Source organism: Gracilinanus agilis, chromosome 1 (assembly GCF_016433145.1).
Source record: "Gracilinanus agilis isolate LMUSP501 chromosome 1, AgileGrace, whole genome shotgun sequence".
NCBI classification, from domain to species: Eukaryota; Metazoa; Chordata; class Mammalia; order Didelphimorphia; family Didelphidae; genus Gracilinanus; species Gracilinanus agilis.
Window position 1 is genome coordinate 146,750,945 of NC_058130.1, and position 17,836 is coordinate 146,768,780.

At 40.8% G+C, this 17,836-nt stretch overlaps 1 protein-coding gene across 1 annotated transcript in view; it reads right to left on the bottom strand.

Moving 5' to 3' along the window:
• CACNG3 (calcium voltage-gated channel auxiliary subunit gamma 3) overlaps window positions 1-17,836 on the bottom strand; it is a 131,489-nt gene that overhangs the window by 2,161 nt on the left and 111,492 nt on the right. Inside the window, exons 2-3 of the mRNA XM_044657182.1 lie at window positions 11,189-11,272; window positions 2,732-2,872 (exon numbers count right to left, since the gene is read on the bottom strand). Coding sequence (XP_044513117.1) covers window positions 2,732-2,872; window positions 11,189-11,272 — 225 coding nt within the window. The remainder of the gene's footprint in view (window positions 1-2,731; window positions 2,873-11,188; window positions 11,273-17,836) is intronic.

Below are 17,836 nucleotides of genomic sequence, written 5' to 3' on the forward strand. Positions count from 1 at the left end.
AAAGAGAGAAGAGAGAGAGAGAGAGAGAGAGAGAGAGAGAGAGAGAGAGAGAGAGAGAGAGAGAGAGAGAGAGAGAGAGAGAGAAAGTATCCTCAATTTTCCAAGGAGGGAGTTCCTTTCTTGGTAAAAAAGTTCCCTTTCTTACCCTCCTCTCCCCACGTATTATGAAATGAGAAATAAAGCACAGTTATTCATTGGCTAGCAGGAATTCTAGACTCGAATGCCACTTGATGTTTGTGCTTTTTATGGTTGTTTGTAAGTTGTATGTCCCAAAGTCAAGATGCTTTTTATGGCTGTTTGTAAGTTGAGTGTCCCAAAGTCAAGATGCTTAGTGATGGGAAAGATGACTGTATTTGGTACCACAGGAGTATCAATTTAGAGTGGTGGGGGACAAAAGAAGGGCCTTTAAAGTAATCTCTTCATTTCCTCATTTCATATATGATAAGACTGTGACTTGCCCATGGAAATAAAAGTATTATATGCCTGAAAAATTATTTGAACCCATGTCATCTAATTCTAAATTCAGTATTCTTTCCACTCACTGTTCTTGGGTGCCTTTGCCATCAGTTATTTATATGATCTTTAATGAGTTACTTCTTTCTGTTTCCTAGATTTCTAATTAATAAAGTGAAGGGTTTAGGCTAGGTAATTTCTAGGGATCCTTCTAGGCTTGACAGTCTTATTTTCTCTGGCCTACTCTAGCATTGGTATTATGTGAGTGTTCTGGTTGCCTGTAATCATGTGGCAGTGAGAGAGAGACTCTCCCAAAAGGACACATGCAGAGGAAAATGCTTCAAGTCTGGAGTCCAGGGCTTTGAGGAGTGCAGAAGTCACAATGATCCTAAAGAACAAAGTTAACTATTTCTTATATTGATAAATGTTTCCCATATGTCTATGTTTAATCTAAATATTGAAGGTTTGGATTTCGGACTGATAGTTCTTTTGCAGCTTATGCATAGGTATCTCCCTGGAAAATTTAATAGGCAGAAATCATAAGGATGTCAGCCCAGGAGTTCTGATATCTCCTTAGATTTCCTAGGCCTGTGTAGAGTGATAGCCTGGAAGGGTTGATAGGAACATTAGAACACAGAAAAAGAATCTTATTTCTGGAAGGGCCCTTAGAGATCTAGCTGGATCCATATTTTTCTAGTCAGACATCTGAAGCTCCAAAGAGGAAGTGACTTGGTAGTATGTAGTTGAATTCCCTTATTTCACAGATAAGAAAACTGAGGCTAGGAAAAGGGAAATGATTTGCCCAACATCATACAATTAATCAAGGCAAGGTAAAAAATACATGTTTTTTGATTCTCAACTTTCTTACTATTATATGTGAGTAATGAGAGTTGCTTATTTTCTCATTATTTTGTACATTATGAATGGAATGACCCAGCAAACCCAAAATGAGGGATCCAAAGACCCTCAGACTTTATGCCTTTCTTTAGAGCTCTTCAGGATCAGTAAGCCTGATTAGGTTGCCATGTCTTAGAATAATGTTGTAGAGTCTTTAACCCAGGGCAAGATGCAGCCCCATGGTTTGATTTTATTTTGACTTCTAGGTGCCATCTCACTCTGGTCACTGTTGCTTCAGCTGAGTATGGTTTCCTTCTTGACATGCTGTTGGGGTTGTTCTGTTTGGGTTAGATCCTCTAAAGATATATACATTAGAACAAGTGCAGAAAAATGGTTAATCAATTAATGAATAGCATGCCCTAAGACATCTACAGATAAGTCAACAGCAAGGGATGACCTTCCACTAACATTTTTTTCAAGAACAACTGAACAACCTGTCTCCTTCCTTTTCTGTCTTCTCTTCCTCCATGCATCGCTATCTCACCTCATCTTCCCCTTTGCCATTCTTTCTCTTTTCCATTTTTCTCTACTTCCTATTATTACCATTTCCCTTACCCATCCTCTTTACTCTTTGGACCTTATGCTTTGGCTCACCCTTAGTGACCCTTTGGGCCAAAAGTGTGTGTGTGTGTGTGTGTGTGTGTGTGTGTGTGTGTGCGCATTTCTTATATTTGTCAAATAAGCTAGATGTTTTATGTCTCCCAGGGGAAAAACCCCAACTAGATTATGTTGCTTTCTGTATGAAACCCTAAATTGTATTTTTTTTTCCTGTGAATGTTTGGTCCTTGTAAGGAAAAAAAAGGTTCCCCATACTATCCTAAAAAGATGATTCATGGAATCTTTTAAAAAAATCCTTACTGTCCATCTTAAAAACAATGTTATGGATTGGTTTCAAGGCCAAAGAGCAGTTAGGCAATGGCGGTTAAATGACTTGCCCAGGATCACATAGCTAGGAAGTGTCTGAGGCTAAATTCAAGTCTTTGACCCCGTTATAGATCTGGCTCTCAATCCGTTTACAATCCACTCAGTCCAAATCTACCTAGCTGGTCCCCAATTCATTGGTTTTTAAGAGGCCAAGGACAATGACCATCTTATCCAATTCCTTCATTGTATAGAAGAGGAAACTGGCTCAGGATTAAATTAAATTAAATTATCTCAAGAACAGCTGAACAACCTGTCTTCTTCCTTTTCTGTTCCCAAGGTTGTGTGGCTAATGTCACAGTGCAATTTGAATCCAGGACTCCATTTACCATATTATTCTGCCTCCCAGTAGAGGCTATGTTTTAGTGAATGAGCTCTGTCTTGTTGGGCCTGAGGTGCCCCTGATAAGTGAGGATGCTCCTTGGCTCCCTCAATGCCTAGGATGGATGCTAGAACTTACCTGCAGATACAAAAAAGATCCCTGCACTGAGAATGACATTGTGCCTGCTTTTGTAGAACTCGCTTGCTGCCACGCATAGACCTCCAAAGAATAGCAGCCCCACACTGAGGATAGGAAAGACACTGGATGCTCTCACAGCTCCTGTGCATGGGGAAGAAGCAGTAGAAGATTAGAGAAGGTCATGTGGCTGAACTGCTAAACTCCATCTAGATCAGTGATTCCCAAATTGGGTGACACCGCCCCCTGGTGGGTGCTGTAGTGATCCAGGGGAGCGGTGATGGCCACAGGTGCATTTGGGGGTGGTGAATAACTGTAAGGGGGCGGTGATAGTATGTGACAGGGGGAGCTAAGTAATATTTTTTCTGGAGAGGGGTGGTAGACCAAAAAAGTTTGGGAACCACTGATCTAGATGATGGAACCACTGAGCTACTGGGAAGGGTCAGGATTCAAGAGCACAGGAACTCTCACTAGAAATTCAATCCTTTTAAATCCAAGACCATTTATTAAGCACCTATCATGTGCAGAGGTCTGGACTGGGCTCTGAGGAAGGGAAAGAACCATATGAAAAGATATTAAATAATTTAGACTTCTATGATAATTAAAACTTTTTAAAGAACCTTCCTGGTAACAACCTTGTGAGGTAGGGAGTGCAAGTATTTTTTTCTTTCTTTCTTGGTCCCAGATCTGTGATTTCATCAGTAAAGGGAGTCCTCCTTCTGAGACTTTCTCCATTGAGCAGACTGGTACTTTTTGGTAAACTTAAGTCTTAGTCAAGTAATTTGTTAAACACCTATACTGTATCAGGGGGGTAGTTAGTTACATGGTATAAGATTAGAGTTAGGAAGATTCATCTACTTAAGTTGAAGACTTATTAGCTGTATGATCCTGGGCAAGTCACTAACCCTGTTTCCTCATCTATAAAATGAGCTAGAGAAGGAAATAGCACAATACTCCTGCATCTTTGCTGAGAAAACCCCAAGTGAGGTCAGGAAGATTTGCACACAAGTGAAATAACCAAGTAACTATACCAACCTCTGTTCTAAGCTTTGGGGAGACAAGGAATGCCAAAAACCATCCCTGCTCTTGAGGAACCATGGTCTAACGCAATGATGGGCAAACTACCACCCTATGGGCCAGATGTGGCCCCCTGAAATGTTCTATCTGGCCCTGTGACATTATTCCTAATCTGACAAATACAACGAATAGGATACAATACAATGAAACTTCGAAAGAGTTGCCTTAGAAACAGATTGACAGATGAGCATTTCCTTTCCTTTGGTGCCCCCTCTTTAAAAAAGTTCACTCATCACTGGTCTAATGGTAAAAACAACACACTTTATATACAAGAAGTTCTATACTGAATAAATCAGAGATTATGGATACAGGGAAGACACTATTATTAAGCGGGAATCAGGAAAGGCTTTTTGAAGAAGGTGGGATTTTAGTTGGGACCTAAAGGATGCCAAGAGGCAGAAAGGAGGAGGCAGAGAATTCTAGTCTTAGAGGGTTATCTAGGATGTTGAAAGGTTAAGTGACTTGCTTAGAGTTGTACAGCTAGCAAATATTTTAATAATAACTAGTGTTTATATAGTGCTTCTAATTCTGCAAAATACTACTCATATATTATCCCACTGGATCCTCACACCAAACCTGTGAAGTTGAAGCTATTACTAGCCCTCCTTTACAAATGGGGAAATTAAGGTACAGAGAGATCGAGTAACTTGCCTTTGGTCACATAGTGTCTGAGGTAAAATCTGAACTCAGGTCCTCCTGACTCTAAGTTCATTACTGTATCCATATCATCACCTAACTTATTCTTGTTTCTTGCAGGATATGATAGTACTGAATGGGCCAGAGTTGTAAAATGGTGGCATTGGAGACTTAAGAGTAATGGTTATGTGGATTTGCCACTCTATATATTAGCATCTTTTTCCAGAGAGAGTCAGGGCTCAGATAGTCCAGTTTTCTGATTCTTGGGACAGCTCTCTAGTCATTGAAATGCCCTGCTCCTCACAAGTTATTATAAGTATTATCATTCCCATTTTGTAGATGAGAAAACTGAAGGCCAGAGAAATGAAGTGACTTTCCCAAGGTAATGCAAACGGTAAGCATGGGAGCTGAGATACTGACCCTGGGGATCTTGGGTCCCAAGTCTATGTTCTTTGCATGATAGCACTGTGCTATTGCATTGCCTCAGTCCCTGCCTTTTCAGTGCAATTCAATAAGTTTAACCAGCACCTACTGTTGTGGAGGTACTGTGATAAGAACTGGCGATATGGAGAACCTGTGACTTCTGCTTTCAAGGAAATAATAGTTTAGTAGGGAAGGCAAGGCAGGGACTTGATTGTAATAAAAGGAGAGTATAAATGTTTAAGAGAAGGACAGACATAGTACTATAATCCTGAAAGGAGGGCAGAGATTGTATTATCGCCTTTGTGTTGTCAACGAAGTGAGTTGAAAGAAAAAAGGCTGGTTGAGTTCAAGGGAGATGTGAGAATAAATAAGAGAAAAAGGATAGAAAGTGCCTCAGACATTGAGTCATCTCAGAGGTCAACCCCTCCATGAGTCTCCTCTAAAACTTCTCTGACAAATGGTTATCAAGCCTCTCTGCTTAGAGAATGTCCCAAAATAGAGAACTCACTACCTCTCAAAGCAGTCTCTCTTTTTATGGGGCAAATCTAATTATTAGAGGCAACTCTCTCTTAAGATGAGATAAAATCTGCCACCTTGAAATGCCTACCCATTAATCTTAATAATAATAATACATTTCATTATTAGTATTAATAATAATAACAATAACTATGATGATGGCTAACATTTATATAGTGCTTGAGCCAGACAGTTATCTCATTTGACACTCACAACAATCCTGGGAGGTAGATGTTATTATTACTCCTATTTTACAGTTGAAGAAATTGAAGCAAGTAGAGATTAAATGACTTGTCCAGGGTCACACAGTAAGAAAGTGTCTATGTTTGGATTTAACCCTGACACTAGGTCATGCTCTAGCCACTGAACTACCTTGCTGTCCCAGTAATACTGGTATATAACCCATGTAGTAATACCAGCATGTTCCAGGATAAAGTCTACGAGAAGCAAAGAGGACCATGCTATATAGAATCTTAGATTTGGAAGAGACCCCAGAGGTCAATCAGTCTATTCCTGCCTGAGGAGAAGTCTACATTGTCAGACTTCTAACCTGGTACAAATCATCTCTAATTATTGGTTTGGGTTGTATCTTTGGGAACAAAGAAAGAGGAAAATCTCTCTGGTTTCTTTATCCTTCTGGCTCCTTTGAGCCCCATATTTCCAGGCTTCTACTCCCTTGGGCTTTCATTTATGTTTCTCATGCCCCTTGGGGAGGCTGACTTTGTTTGAACAAACAAATCTCTTTGGGGAAATCTGTAGAAATAGTTCTGTTTTATATCAGACATTCCCTCTGGCCAACCTATGCTGTCCAGAAGGAAACCTTTGGAACCAAAACATTTCTTGTTTGGCGGGGCTCTTGAAAAAGCTATCCAATTGGCTAATCTGTCTTCAGAATAAACTTTGCCCCTACCCATGTCTCTTTTTTTGCTAACAGTGCAACTGCAGTGAGTTATATCGTTCAGTCATTTTTTTGTCTTTCCCTATTCTGCCTGACCCCATTTGGCTTTTCTTGGCAAAGATACTGGAGTGGTTTGTCCCTTCCTTCTCCAGTTCTTTTTACAGAAAGGGAAACTGAGGTATATGTCCATGGTCACACAGCTATTAAGTGTATGAGGCCAGATTTGAACTCAGGAAGAGCAGTCTACCTTTGCTTTATCCATTGTGCCACCTAGCTGCTCTACATTGAGTTAAAGAGAAGCCCAATTTGACTCCTTATTAAAAGAATAGGGCTTTCTAACCATCCAAGGTGCCTAACAATGAAGCAATCTGATTGCGTAGATACTGAGCTCTTCATCAGAAAATGTGTTCAAATGGAAGTTGACCACTTGTTGAATATATTGCAGAGAGATGTTCTCAGGCAGGAGAAGGACAAGATGATCTCTGAGATCTCTTCTGAGTTGATTTCCTGAGTATTAAACTCTGTGCTGGGCACAATGGAATAGGTTTGGGGAAAAAAAAAAGATGGAGACATAGTCCATCACTCAGGAAACTGACAATCCACTTTGGCATATGCAAACTCCTCCTTTCTCCCTTTCCCTCCTCCCCATCTAATGACTATGCAAGCACCAAGGGGACATGGAGTGAAGGGGTAATGGGAATGGGATAGGATTAATCAGGGAAGGTCTCCTGGAGGTGAATTTTGAATTAGCCATTTTCCTGTTGATTAGGGGATCTTTTTTGGATGCTGTGGCTGAGTGCCAAAGAAATGATTGATTCCCAAAATGTTTGATCCAATTTGGTCTCTCAGACAGCTCACATCTGGTTATTTAGACTGTTTCAGGAACTGAATTGGATTGACTATTTGGTGCTTAGCCAGTAGGATGAAAAATCTCAGTTGGCTCCAGAATGATCGATTCAGCACAGCCCTGGGGGTGTGGATTCATCTCTTCTTTTCCTTAGCTTTATAGCTCTCACCATCCAGGGATTTCTGGAAATTATGCTCCCAGTAGTTACATGTAGTAACTACTGTTGGGGCCACTTAAGTAATAGTATCTTGCATAGGGTCCCGATGTGTTCATAAGCACTTGATATGTGCCTCAATAGCTTGTGACCAGACATCAGGGAATAGGGGTCGTAGAGTTGGAGGGAGGGTCAGTTCTGGGCATTTTGATCCTGCTTCCTGTCTGCATTCCAATAAGTTGCCTGGCATTGTAGGTATATTTACTAGCTTCTCCAGTTTTTTTCTTTTCTTTCTTTTTTCCCTTTTCTTTTTCTTTTCTTTTCCTAATCAGAGAAATCTCATTATATTATAAATGACTGGAAGAAGGCAGTATAGGGGATGAAAGAATACTAACCTAGATAACCTCTTGGATCTCTTTCAATTCTAGATTTATAATCTTATAACTATGTCTAGGGTCTTTCTTACATCTGTTAATGATTAATTGTACAACTTTAGGCAAGTTATTTATCTTCTTTGAGTCTCAATTTTCTTCAGTTTTAGAAAATGGGAATAATACCATTCTGAATCTAGGGGCCCAAGTGAAATAATGAATGTAGAAAATGTGTTAAAGTCACAACTTGTTATAAAATACTTGAGGCTTTTGTCATAAAGTTGTTGGATCCAGGTCACATGATTTTTAATCTAATGCCCTTGCTGTATGGTAGATGAAAGATGAATCGACCAAGGAAACACAGGTTGGAGCTTCTAAGCATTTCAATTTATTGAGTAATGTATGCCAATTGCCTAATAAATTGAGACCTGGTTCCCTCCTCAGCTTTGGGCTGGACCCCTAATATAGGAGAAGATAGATTTTATGCATTAAAAACAATCAAATTAGACCAAATAATAAAAAGAAAACAATCAGGGTACAACATTAAATAATCTGATTCCTAATTAGAGGAAAGATTAGGGATTTTCCAAGTTGGGAAAGGGACAGTTCTCTGATCAGAAAAATAGGTGTTTCACTCACCTCAAGTGTCTATAAATAGTCAAAGGAATGTGGAAACGATGACTGATTAGCATGGGATCAGTTTTCAGATAAGGTGTGGGTTGCTTGAGATGCATAACTGTAAGAAAACTCCTTGCATCAATCTTTGGATCTGACTGGATTTCTGGTCAGCATAACCTAGATCTTTAGTTAAGGGTCTCTAAGCAGCAAGAAGAGGTGATCCAGATTCTCAGCTTTTTAGGACTAGCTTAAAAAATGCAATAATATTTTTCTCCCAATTCTCCCAATTAAATACAGTTTTCCCACAAGAGAGAAATTGGACTAGACCCATAATTAAGTAGAAAGAGAACTGAGCTCACTCCAGAATTGAGTTGTGCGATAGAGTCAGTGTGGTTCACTGAATTCCTACCACCACTTGCTGCTCCAATCCCTTCACTTCTCTCAATTTCCTTATCAGAATGGTAAAAGATCTCCAAGATCCTTTGTTTTGTAAACTATGCTTTTATTAAGTCAGAGTATCATATATTTGGAACTAGAAAAGATTTTGGAGGCTAGTTAGTACAATCCTCTCATTTTACAGCTGGGGAAACTGTGACCTTGGGAGGTGAAATTTCATGCCAGAGATCACACGGGGGAAAATGGCAGATTTGAACTGGGGTCCTCTGACTCCAATTCCCCTGCTCCACACTCTTGTGGTGCCTGTTCTTGCCACTAAGGTCACAGGAACTTTTTGGCCACCATGTCAACCACACTGTAAATTCACCTAGAATTTGTTCTTAAAACATTAAGAGTGTTAATAAGAACTGGGGGACCAGATGTTTTCTCAGGCTCCTTTAATTGAACTTGCTATGGTTCCTGCTTTGAAAATGAGGGTGAAGGGTAATTAATTCCACGATCTACTCTTTTGCTATAACTACTGTCTTCCATCTAAATGACTCAGGTTTGAATCCTTATTAGACTATTAAAAAAATCACACACCTATTTACCACTCCTGTGATCATCTAATTCTGGTGATTAAAAATGAAAGGAACACTTTTTGAGGAAATCCACAGTAATTGATGAAGTCAAGAAACAATTACCTGTCTTGATTTGCTCTTGGAAATCAAGGGAAACCACATAAGGAAAAAGACTTAGAGACCTGGAAGAGACAGTTCAGCGGGTCCACTGGCACCTAATGGCCTGTGAGAGTTAAGCTGTGGACAGGAGAGCTGGGGGAAGCCCCTGAGCTGGAGATCTGTGGCCAGTTGTGTATGAAGTAGAAGCTTTGGACCATGGGAACTGAACAACACTGACTCCAAGGTCAAGGGAAGCTTTAGGACTTTACTGGTGAGACATGGTGTTAGAGACAAGAAGGGCCTTAATACTTAGAACACAGAATAGCAGAGGTGGAAGGGACCTCACAGCCCTTTAATTTACAGAAGGAACTGAGCTTCAGAAAAATGATATGACTTGCCCAAGGTCACATAGTAAATTATGATGGTGCTAGAATTAGAACCTAGATGTCTTGATTCTGAGTACAGGGCTCTTTCTGGACATATTCTATATTCTAACCCCATTTTTTGTAGGGGATCACCATTTGTTGGCAGAAACTCAAAGAGGCCACAGCTACAACTTATGTTTTGCAACTCTTACGACCGCCACCAATCCGTAGCTCTCAATTCTATATCTTATGAGCAGGGAGGCTGTGCCATAAGGCAGTTCTCTCTTAAGTAAAACTGTAATAAAGGTAAAGTTTTGATATAGCACAAGATAAATTATTATTTTTAAGCCCTTATCTTTTATCTTAGAATCAATACTATGTGTTGGTTCTAAGGCAGAAAAGTGGGAAGGGCTAGGCAATGGGGGTTAAGAGACTTGTCCAGGGTCACCAAGCTAGCAAGTATCTGAGGCCAAATTTGAACCTAGGACCTCCCATCTCTAAGCCTGACTCTCAATCCACAGAACTACCTAACTGTCCCCCACAACAGAAATTATTGATATAGACTTTTGAACTAGGAATCTGGAGACCCAGAGAACTAGCTCTTTCATTGACTCATTGTATGATCTTGGGCAAATGATTTTTTTAGCTTCAATTTTCTTAACTGAAAAATGGATAAATGAACTAAGAGGTTTCTTCTACTTGTAATATTCTATATTCTAAGGTCACTTCCAGCTCTAACATTGTATATTCAATTCCTGAAGGGTCCTTCTAGCCCTAATATTCTATGGTCTGTGTTTAACCCACTTAGAAGATGCTTTTTATGAGTTCACATGGCCCAAAGATTCATCAGATGCTCCTCAACATTCTATTGATGAACCTCTCTAAAGTTAGCTAGGATGAGGATCAGATGACAGGCAAAGAGTCCTTTGCTAGACCCATATTAAAAAAAAACACCCTAGCTTGATAAGATCTAACTTCACTGTCCTGCTCAAAAGTTTTCAATAATTCCCTATTGCTTGTGAGATATACACAATTTCTATAGCCTGATGTTTAATGCTGCCCTACCATCTGGCTTCAAATGACTTATCCAGCTTTATTTTGTATTACTCTCCTTCAAGCATTTTGTATTCTAGCCTGGACTATTAGCTTTTTTTTTATTCTGGGCTCAGCATGTACTTTTCCATCTATTCTATGATCTAAGTTCATCTGTTTAAGTCATAGGATAAATCTAGGCCATCATTTTACAAAAAAGGAAACTGAATCCTAAAGAGGTCACCCAGGGAGTAAGTGGAAGAGTCAGGATTTGAACTCAGGATTCCCTGACTACAAATCCATCCCTCTTTCTCCTAGAGCAAACTGTTTCTGTTCCAACTATCTAGACTATGGAATGGGTATTGTGGTACCCTCAGCCTCAGATGCCCGGAGACATATCACCATCCTTTCCCTCATGTTCTTCTACTCCTGTCTCCCTAATAAAAACAGGTGAGTGAAGAGACTTACGTAGCAGATACTCAGCTGTGTCTTGTTCATAGTCTGCATCTTCAGGGAAATGGTCAATTTTCTTGCATACCCCTCGGAAAGCACCTGTGGAAACAAATTTGATTTGAAGAAGTCCCCAGAGGACTCAGCAGTGGAGTGCCATCCTGGATGATGTGGGTGGGGAAGGAGAGGAAAAATCAACCCAGTTCCCTGGAAACAAACATCTTAACCAAAAGATCACAATAAAGTTAGCTACTGGCAGTTGGCAAAGGGCCTTCCTTATTGCAACCCTGTGAGGCAGGCAGTACAAGTACTACATATAGACCAGAGATTCCCAAAGTGGGTGCTACCGCCCTCTGGTGGGTGCTGCAGCGATCCAGGGGAGTGGTGATGGCCATACTTTTTTTGTATTACATTCTATTCCGAGTTCAATAAATAGTTACATAATTTTCAGGGGGCACTAAGTAATATTTTTTCTGGAAAGGGGGGAGTAGGCCAAAAAAGTTTGGGAACCACTGATATAGACTAATCATAACAGCCAAGCATTATTATTCCCATTTTTATTTATTTTTTTTAACTCTCACCTTCCATCTTGGAATCAATACTGTGTATTGGTTCCAAGGCAGAAGAGTGGTAAGGGTAGGCAATGGGGGTCAAGTGACTTGCCCAGAGTCACACAGCTGGGAAGTGTCTGAGGTCAGATTTGAACCTAGGACCTCCAATCTCTTGGCCTGGTTCTCCATTCACTGAGCCACCCACCTGCCCCCATTATTCCCATTTTAAAGATGAAGAAATTGAAAGATGGAAAAGGGAGTTGCCTGTAGTTACACGATGAGTAACAATCAGAACTTGAATCCTGGTTTCCTAAACCAAATTCAGTGTTCTGTCCTCTAAACCAGTTTCCCTAAACTATGTCCTATGGTAATCCTTTTGTTCTCTATAACATGAATGGAGATTTCATGAGGAAATGTCCATGATGGTGATATGTATCAGTTAACAAGGGCTTATTGTGCATGGCAGAATGAACATTTCTTGTTTGCTCCAAATTTCCTTGACATCACTGCCCTCCCTCCCCTTATCCCAGAGAGATTCCCTTCCTGCATGGATCCTGAATCAGAATTTTGGAATGCCATTAATTTTTTAAGTGACAATTGTGGGGAAAATTAGTTTGTAAAACTCTGTATTTTCTGGACCCTAATCTCTGCCCTTTCCTTTGTTGTACATTCAGTTGCCTCTGGGGGATTCTCTGTGGGACTGGCACAGGGGGGTGAGGTCAGGAGAGAAGGTACCTGTCTTTCCCCCTACTCTTATCTCAGAGGATGGCAGGTCTAGAATGGGGATTCCTTACCTACCTCGATCGAGGGAGGCAGCTCTGGAGCACCAAGAATGGCAGAAAACCAAGAGGCGGCTGAGGTCAGACTCGCCAATGACAATTTGTGACATGCTTGAAAAGGGCATGGACTCTGGGGACTGGGCTGGGGGCAGTAATGAAGAGTCCGGGCACACAGGGAATTGTCAGTGCGTTATTGCAACACTAAAATAACTTAAAGGTAGTGTGGAAACCTGTGTGTCTGAGGAAAGAAAGAAGGAATTTGAACAGCAAGCAGCATGGTGGAAGGGAAGAGATTGGGGAAGGGTGGTCAAGAGACCTGGGTTCTTCCTATTCTTTCTGATGATTAAATGTATGTCCTTGAGCAAAAAAGTCTCTTCCCTGGGTCTGGTTTCTCTTTAAAAATGGAGGTTGAGGGGCAGCTAGGTGGTTCGGTGTATTGAGAGCCAGTTCTAGAGATGGGAGGTCCTGGGTTCAAATGTGGCCTCAGACACTTTCTTAACCCCCATTTTCTAGCCCTCACTACTCTTCTGCCTTGGAACCTATACCTAGTTTTGATTCTAAGATGGAAGGTAAGGGTTTAAAAAAAGGAGGTTGAACAAGGGGGTTGATCTACTAGATCCCTTCCAATTTTGACATCCTATGTTCTTAATAACATTTTGAGTGTACATATGTATAACCACAACATATACATGTATAATATATGTAGATATGAACTGTATGTATAGCATCTGTGCATATATGATGACACAAGAACACATACAACCACATAGAAACATGTATATAGCTATATAGGGACACATAAATGTAGGCATGCTTGCATACATATGTGCATATAAACATGTGTGTGTATGCAAGATGCCACATGTGTATATGCATGCAAATGCATATAACACATACATTTATTTGTGTATCTATATCTTTCTATATAATGCTATCCTCATAATAGCGCTGTGAGGTAGGTCAGTCAGCCAGTAAACATTTATTAAGTATCTTCTATATGCCACAAAAAATAAAAGATAGCCTCCCCCAACCCCTGCTTTCCAGGAGCTTACATTATAATGGGGGGATGACAACATGCATACAATTTTGTACAGACAAGCCACATTCAGGGATAATTTGGAAATAATTGCAGAGGAATGGCCCAAGAATTAAAGAGGGGGGACGTCAAGAAGGTTTCTTGAAGAAGAAAGTGGGATTTTAGCTGAGATTCAGAGGAGTTAGGAAAATGGGTACGTGGAGATGAAGAGAGAGCATTCTAGATGTAGGGAAGAGCCAGGGAAAATGCCTGGAGTCAGGAGTCTCGTTTGAGGAATAGCAAGGAGGCCAGTGTCGTTGGGTTCCAGAGAACCTAGAAGGAGTAAAAGGCATGAGATGTAAGAAAAAAGCTAGAAAGATGAGGCATGTGGCTTAGAAAGGGCTTTGAATGCCAAAAAACGAAGGGTTTTTTATTTTGATCCTGAAGGTGATAGGAAGCCACGGGGTTGATTAAGTTGGGGTTTGGGGTAGGGCAGTGCATGTGCTTTAGGAATGAATTTGACTTTTGAGTGGAGGCTGGACTAGAATGCAGAGTCTTGAGGCAAAGGGACCAAACAGCAGGGAGGACAAATATTGTCATCACTATTTTGTAGATAAGAAAAATGAGAGATGAAATAATTTAAATAGGTTCAAGACCTGGCTCTACTAAGCCTTCTCAGTCCAGAATTTTTTCTTCTCTATATAATGGTACCCACAATTGAAACACCAAACCCCCTCACCCAGCCTCTTGTGGTCTGTTTGACAAGGTCTTCCCTTCCAGATCTAACATTATATTAATATTTCTAACATTCCTTTTTATGTTCATATGTCATAGAAGTAGAGGTAGAAGGAACCCTAGAAGGAATCCAACTCTCCTATTTTACAAATGGGAAAACTGGAAACCAGAGTAGTAGCTAAATGATTTGCCCCAAATCACACAGGAAATAACAGGCAGAATCAGGATTTGAACCCAGGTGTCTTAACAATAAGGCAGCTAGGAAATGCAGTAGATAGTGCCAGATCTGGAGTCAGGAAGACTTACCTTCCCTAGTTAAAATCTGGTTTTAGTTATTTACTACCTGTGTGACCTTAGGCAAGTCGTATGACCCTGTTTGCCTCAGTTTCACCATCTGTAAAAATGAGCTGGAGAAGCAAATGGCAAACCACTCCAGTATTTTTGCCAAGAAAAATCCCAAACAGGGTCACGAAGAGTCAGATACACTGGGGAAAAAAGGCTCACCTCGTAACTATAAAGCACATGCCTTTTCCTCAGCATCATGATTGCTCTTAGGTCTTCTCTGTTCTTGACATTCTGTATTCTGTGAACTATGCTTTTTCTCAGCTTCCTTCTTTTTCACTTCCTGAGAGACAGTATGTATAGAGCATAGTATACTCACTTTAGGAGTCAGGGTGATCTGGGGTCAAATCCTGCCTCAGAAATTAGTTGTGTGACCATGGACAAGTCACTTAACCTTCCTACCTCAGTTTAGATTCTTTGGTTTCTAAGTTCTATTCCAGCTTGAAGTCTTTGGTCCTCTGATCCCCTTCTCCCATGCTCTCTTGGAATCAGCTGCATGGGAAAACTCATTGGACTTGGCATCAGACTATCAGAAGTTTAAATCTTATCTCTCTCACCATCTATATAGTCTTGAGGAAGTTGATTGTCTCTTTTGGGTGGACTTAGTTTGCTCCATGGTAAATTAAAGGATTTGGGCTAAATAATGTCCCTTTCCTATATATATGATTTTTAAAATTTTTAAACCCTTAACTTCTGTGTAATGACTTATAGGTGGAAGAGTGGTAAGGGTAGGCAATGGGGGTCAAGTGACTTGCCCAGGGTCACACAACTGGTTATATATATGATTTTATAAAAAGCACTGTGGAAATTTCTCTCCTGATATCTTCCTGGTCCATAGCTTTCTGTCCACCCCTAATTAGGAGTGGGATCTACCTAGGCCAGTGATGGCAAACTTTTTAGAGACAGAATGCCAGGCCCTACCTCATCCCCTAGACTGAGTGCCATGCCCTGCCCCCCCCCCCCAGAGACCGAGTGCTGTACCCCACCCCATCCTTACGCCAGATAGGGGATGGAGGAAGCACTTTCATTGGGCTGCTGGGCAGAGGGGCAGGTGGTGAGGAGAATGGCCCAAGTGTTCTGTTCTCCTCCAGCTCTGCCACCTGTGAGCTGCCCACCTCATTCCTTGTGTGCTCCCTTTGGGCTTCTGGGCAGAGGGGTGTAGGATGTGAAAATATGTAATCAGGCATGGTGGAGAAGGGGAGGGGACAGCTCTATCCAAGTCCCTCTGTGTTTCTAGTGACAAACTCTGGGGGGGGGCAGGTTGGAGGGAGGGTAGTTTGTTTGGACAAAGAATACTCTCATGCCATCTTTAGCACCCATACCATAGGTTCACCATCACTGATCTAGGCATTTATCTTTATGTTTTTCTCAGTCTCCTCTGACAGCTCCAGACTCAGAACTCTACAATTGCTTCTCCACCAACAAACTAATCTCAGCACACACACACACACACACACACACACACACACAGAATCAAAATCAGATGCAATTGTACATATTATATTCATTTGGTTCCTCCTCTGGATTTTGCTGCAGCCTTGTATGTAAGAGGCTGCCTACATGTCATGTGAGGGTTGCCATACCCTGCCTTTTTCAATTAATTATCACTCTAACCTTAAGTCCAGAGGCACCTAGACTCCTAAGACAAATTACTTTTTTGGATTCATGTATTAGAGCCTTTCCTTAAGATGCAAAATATACTGGGAAGTGAAAACATTAAAATAATAATAATCATTAACACCTCAGTGTGAATTAGTTTATTAGACCATCTCTTAATAACACAATCCTTAGGAAATGATAATGAGGATTGTGGAATTTGGGGGAATAAATATAGGCCTATTATGGAGAAGACTTCAGTTAAAACCCTTCCTTAGGCACTTATTATTTGTGTAATTCTGGGCCTCAGTTATCCTCCTATAAAACAAGGAGATTGGACTTATTTACCTCTAAGGGTCTTTCCAGCTCTAAATCCATGATCCTATGGAAAAACAATATGTGTCAGAGAGAATTTCCTGGTGGGTGGGGATCCTTGGGACTTGGTAAGATTCTGAGTAGGACCAAAAGGCACCAGAAAACACAACCTGGGGAAGGAAGGAAGGAAGGAAAGAAGGAAGGAAGGAAGGAAAGAAGGAAGGAAAGAGGCTGCTTGATTGAAGACGAGTTTTACCTATTTCACAGCATTCTGTAAGGTATACCTGTTCCATTTCTTCCCTTCTCCCAGAAGATTTAGAGCTGAAAGGGACATCAGATCTGAGAACAGAGAGTGTCAAGGCTGAAAGGAACCTTAGAATAGAATGTCAGAGCAGGAAGAGATGTGGGAACATAGAATATCAGAGCTGGAAGGCACCTTAGAACATAGGATGTTGAATCTGGAAGGAGTCTTAGAATGTAGAATCATAGAAATGTCAGAATGGGGAGGGACTTTCAGAACATAGAATGTCAGAGATGGAAAGTTTCTTAGAATGCAGAATCATAGAATGTTAAGAAGGAATTTTAGAACATACAATGTTGAATCTGGAAGGATTCTTAGAATGCAGAATCAAAGAATGTCAGAACCTTGGAACATAGAATGTCAGAGCTGGAAAGATTCTCAGAAGGTAGAATCATAGAATTTGAGAGCTTAGAACATAGCACATTGAATCCGGAGGAATTATTAGTAGTACATAGAATCATAGGATAAAAGAGCTAGAAGATATCTTAGAACTGCAAGGCTTCTTAGAATCATAGAATGTCATATCTGGAAGGTGCCTCAGAACATAGAATGTTGAACCTGGAAGGATTCTTAGATTGTAGGATCATAGAAATGCCAGAATGCGAAGGGACCTTGGAACATAGAATGTCAGTGTTGGAAAGATTCTTAGAGTGAAGACTCATAGAATATAGGGACTATAAGGAATCTTACAACATAGAATGTGTTAGTTGAAGGGACAAGTCTACCAGGTAAGACTCCATCCCATCTCTTCAAATATTTAGGTCATGATATCATAGTGCTGACCATGCTGTATGTATTGGACACCAAGAGAAGACCCTGGGCTTGAATTTGGCAATTTCCTGACTCTGGTCCCTACATGGCTCCATTTATTTGTGCTTCCTTCCCATCACTATTGTTAGCAAACTTCCTGGCCAGAAGTATGACTCAGACTTACTATACCTGCATGGCCCCCACCCTTCTCTTTGCCCCCAATTTGCAGCAGTGGTTCCAGGGGTCTTGACAGGTAGAGGGAGAAGAAAAGTGTTAATGTTC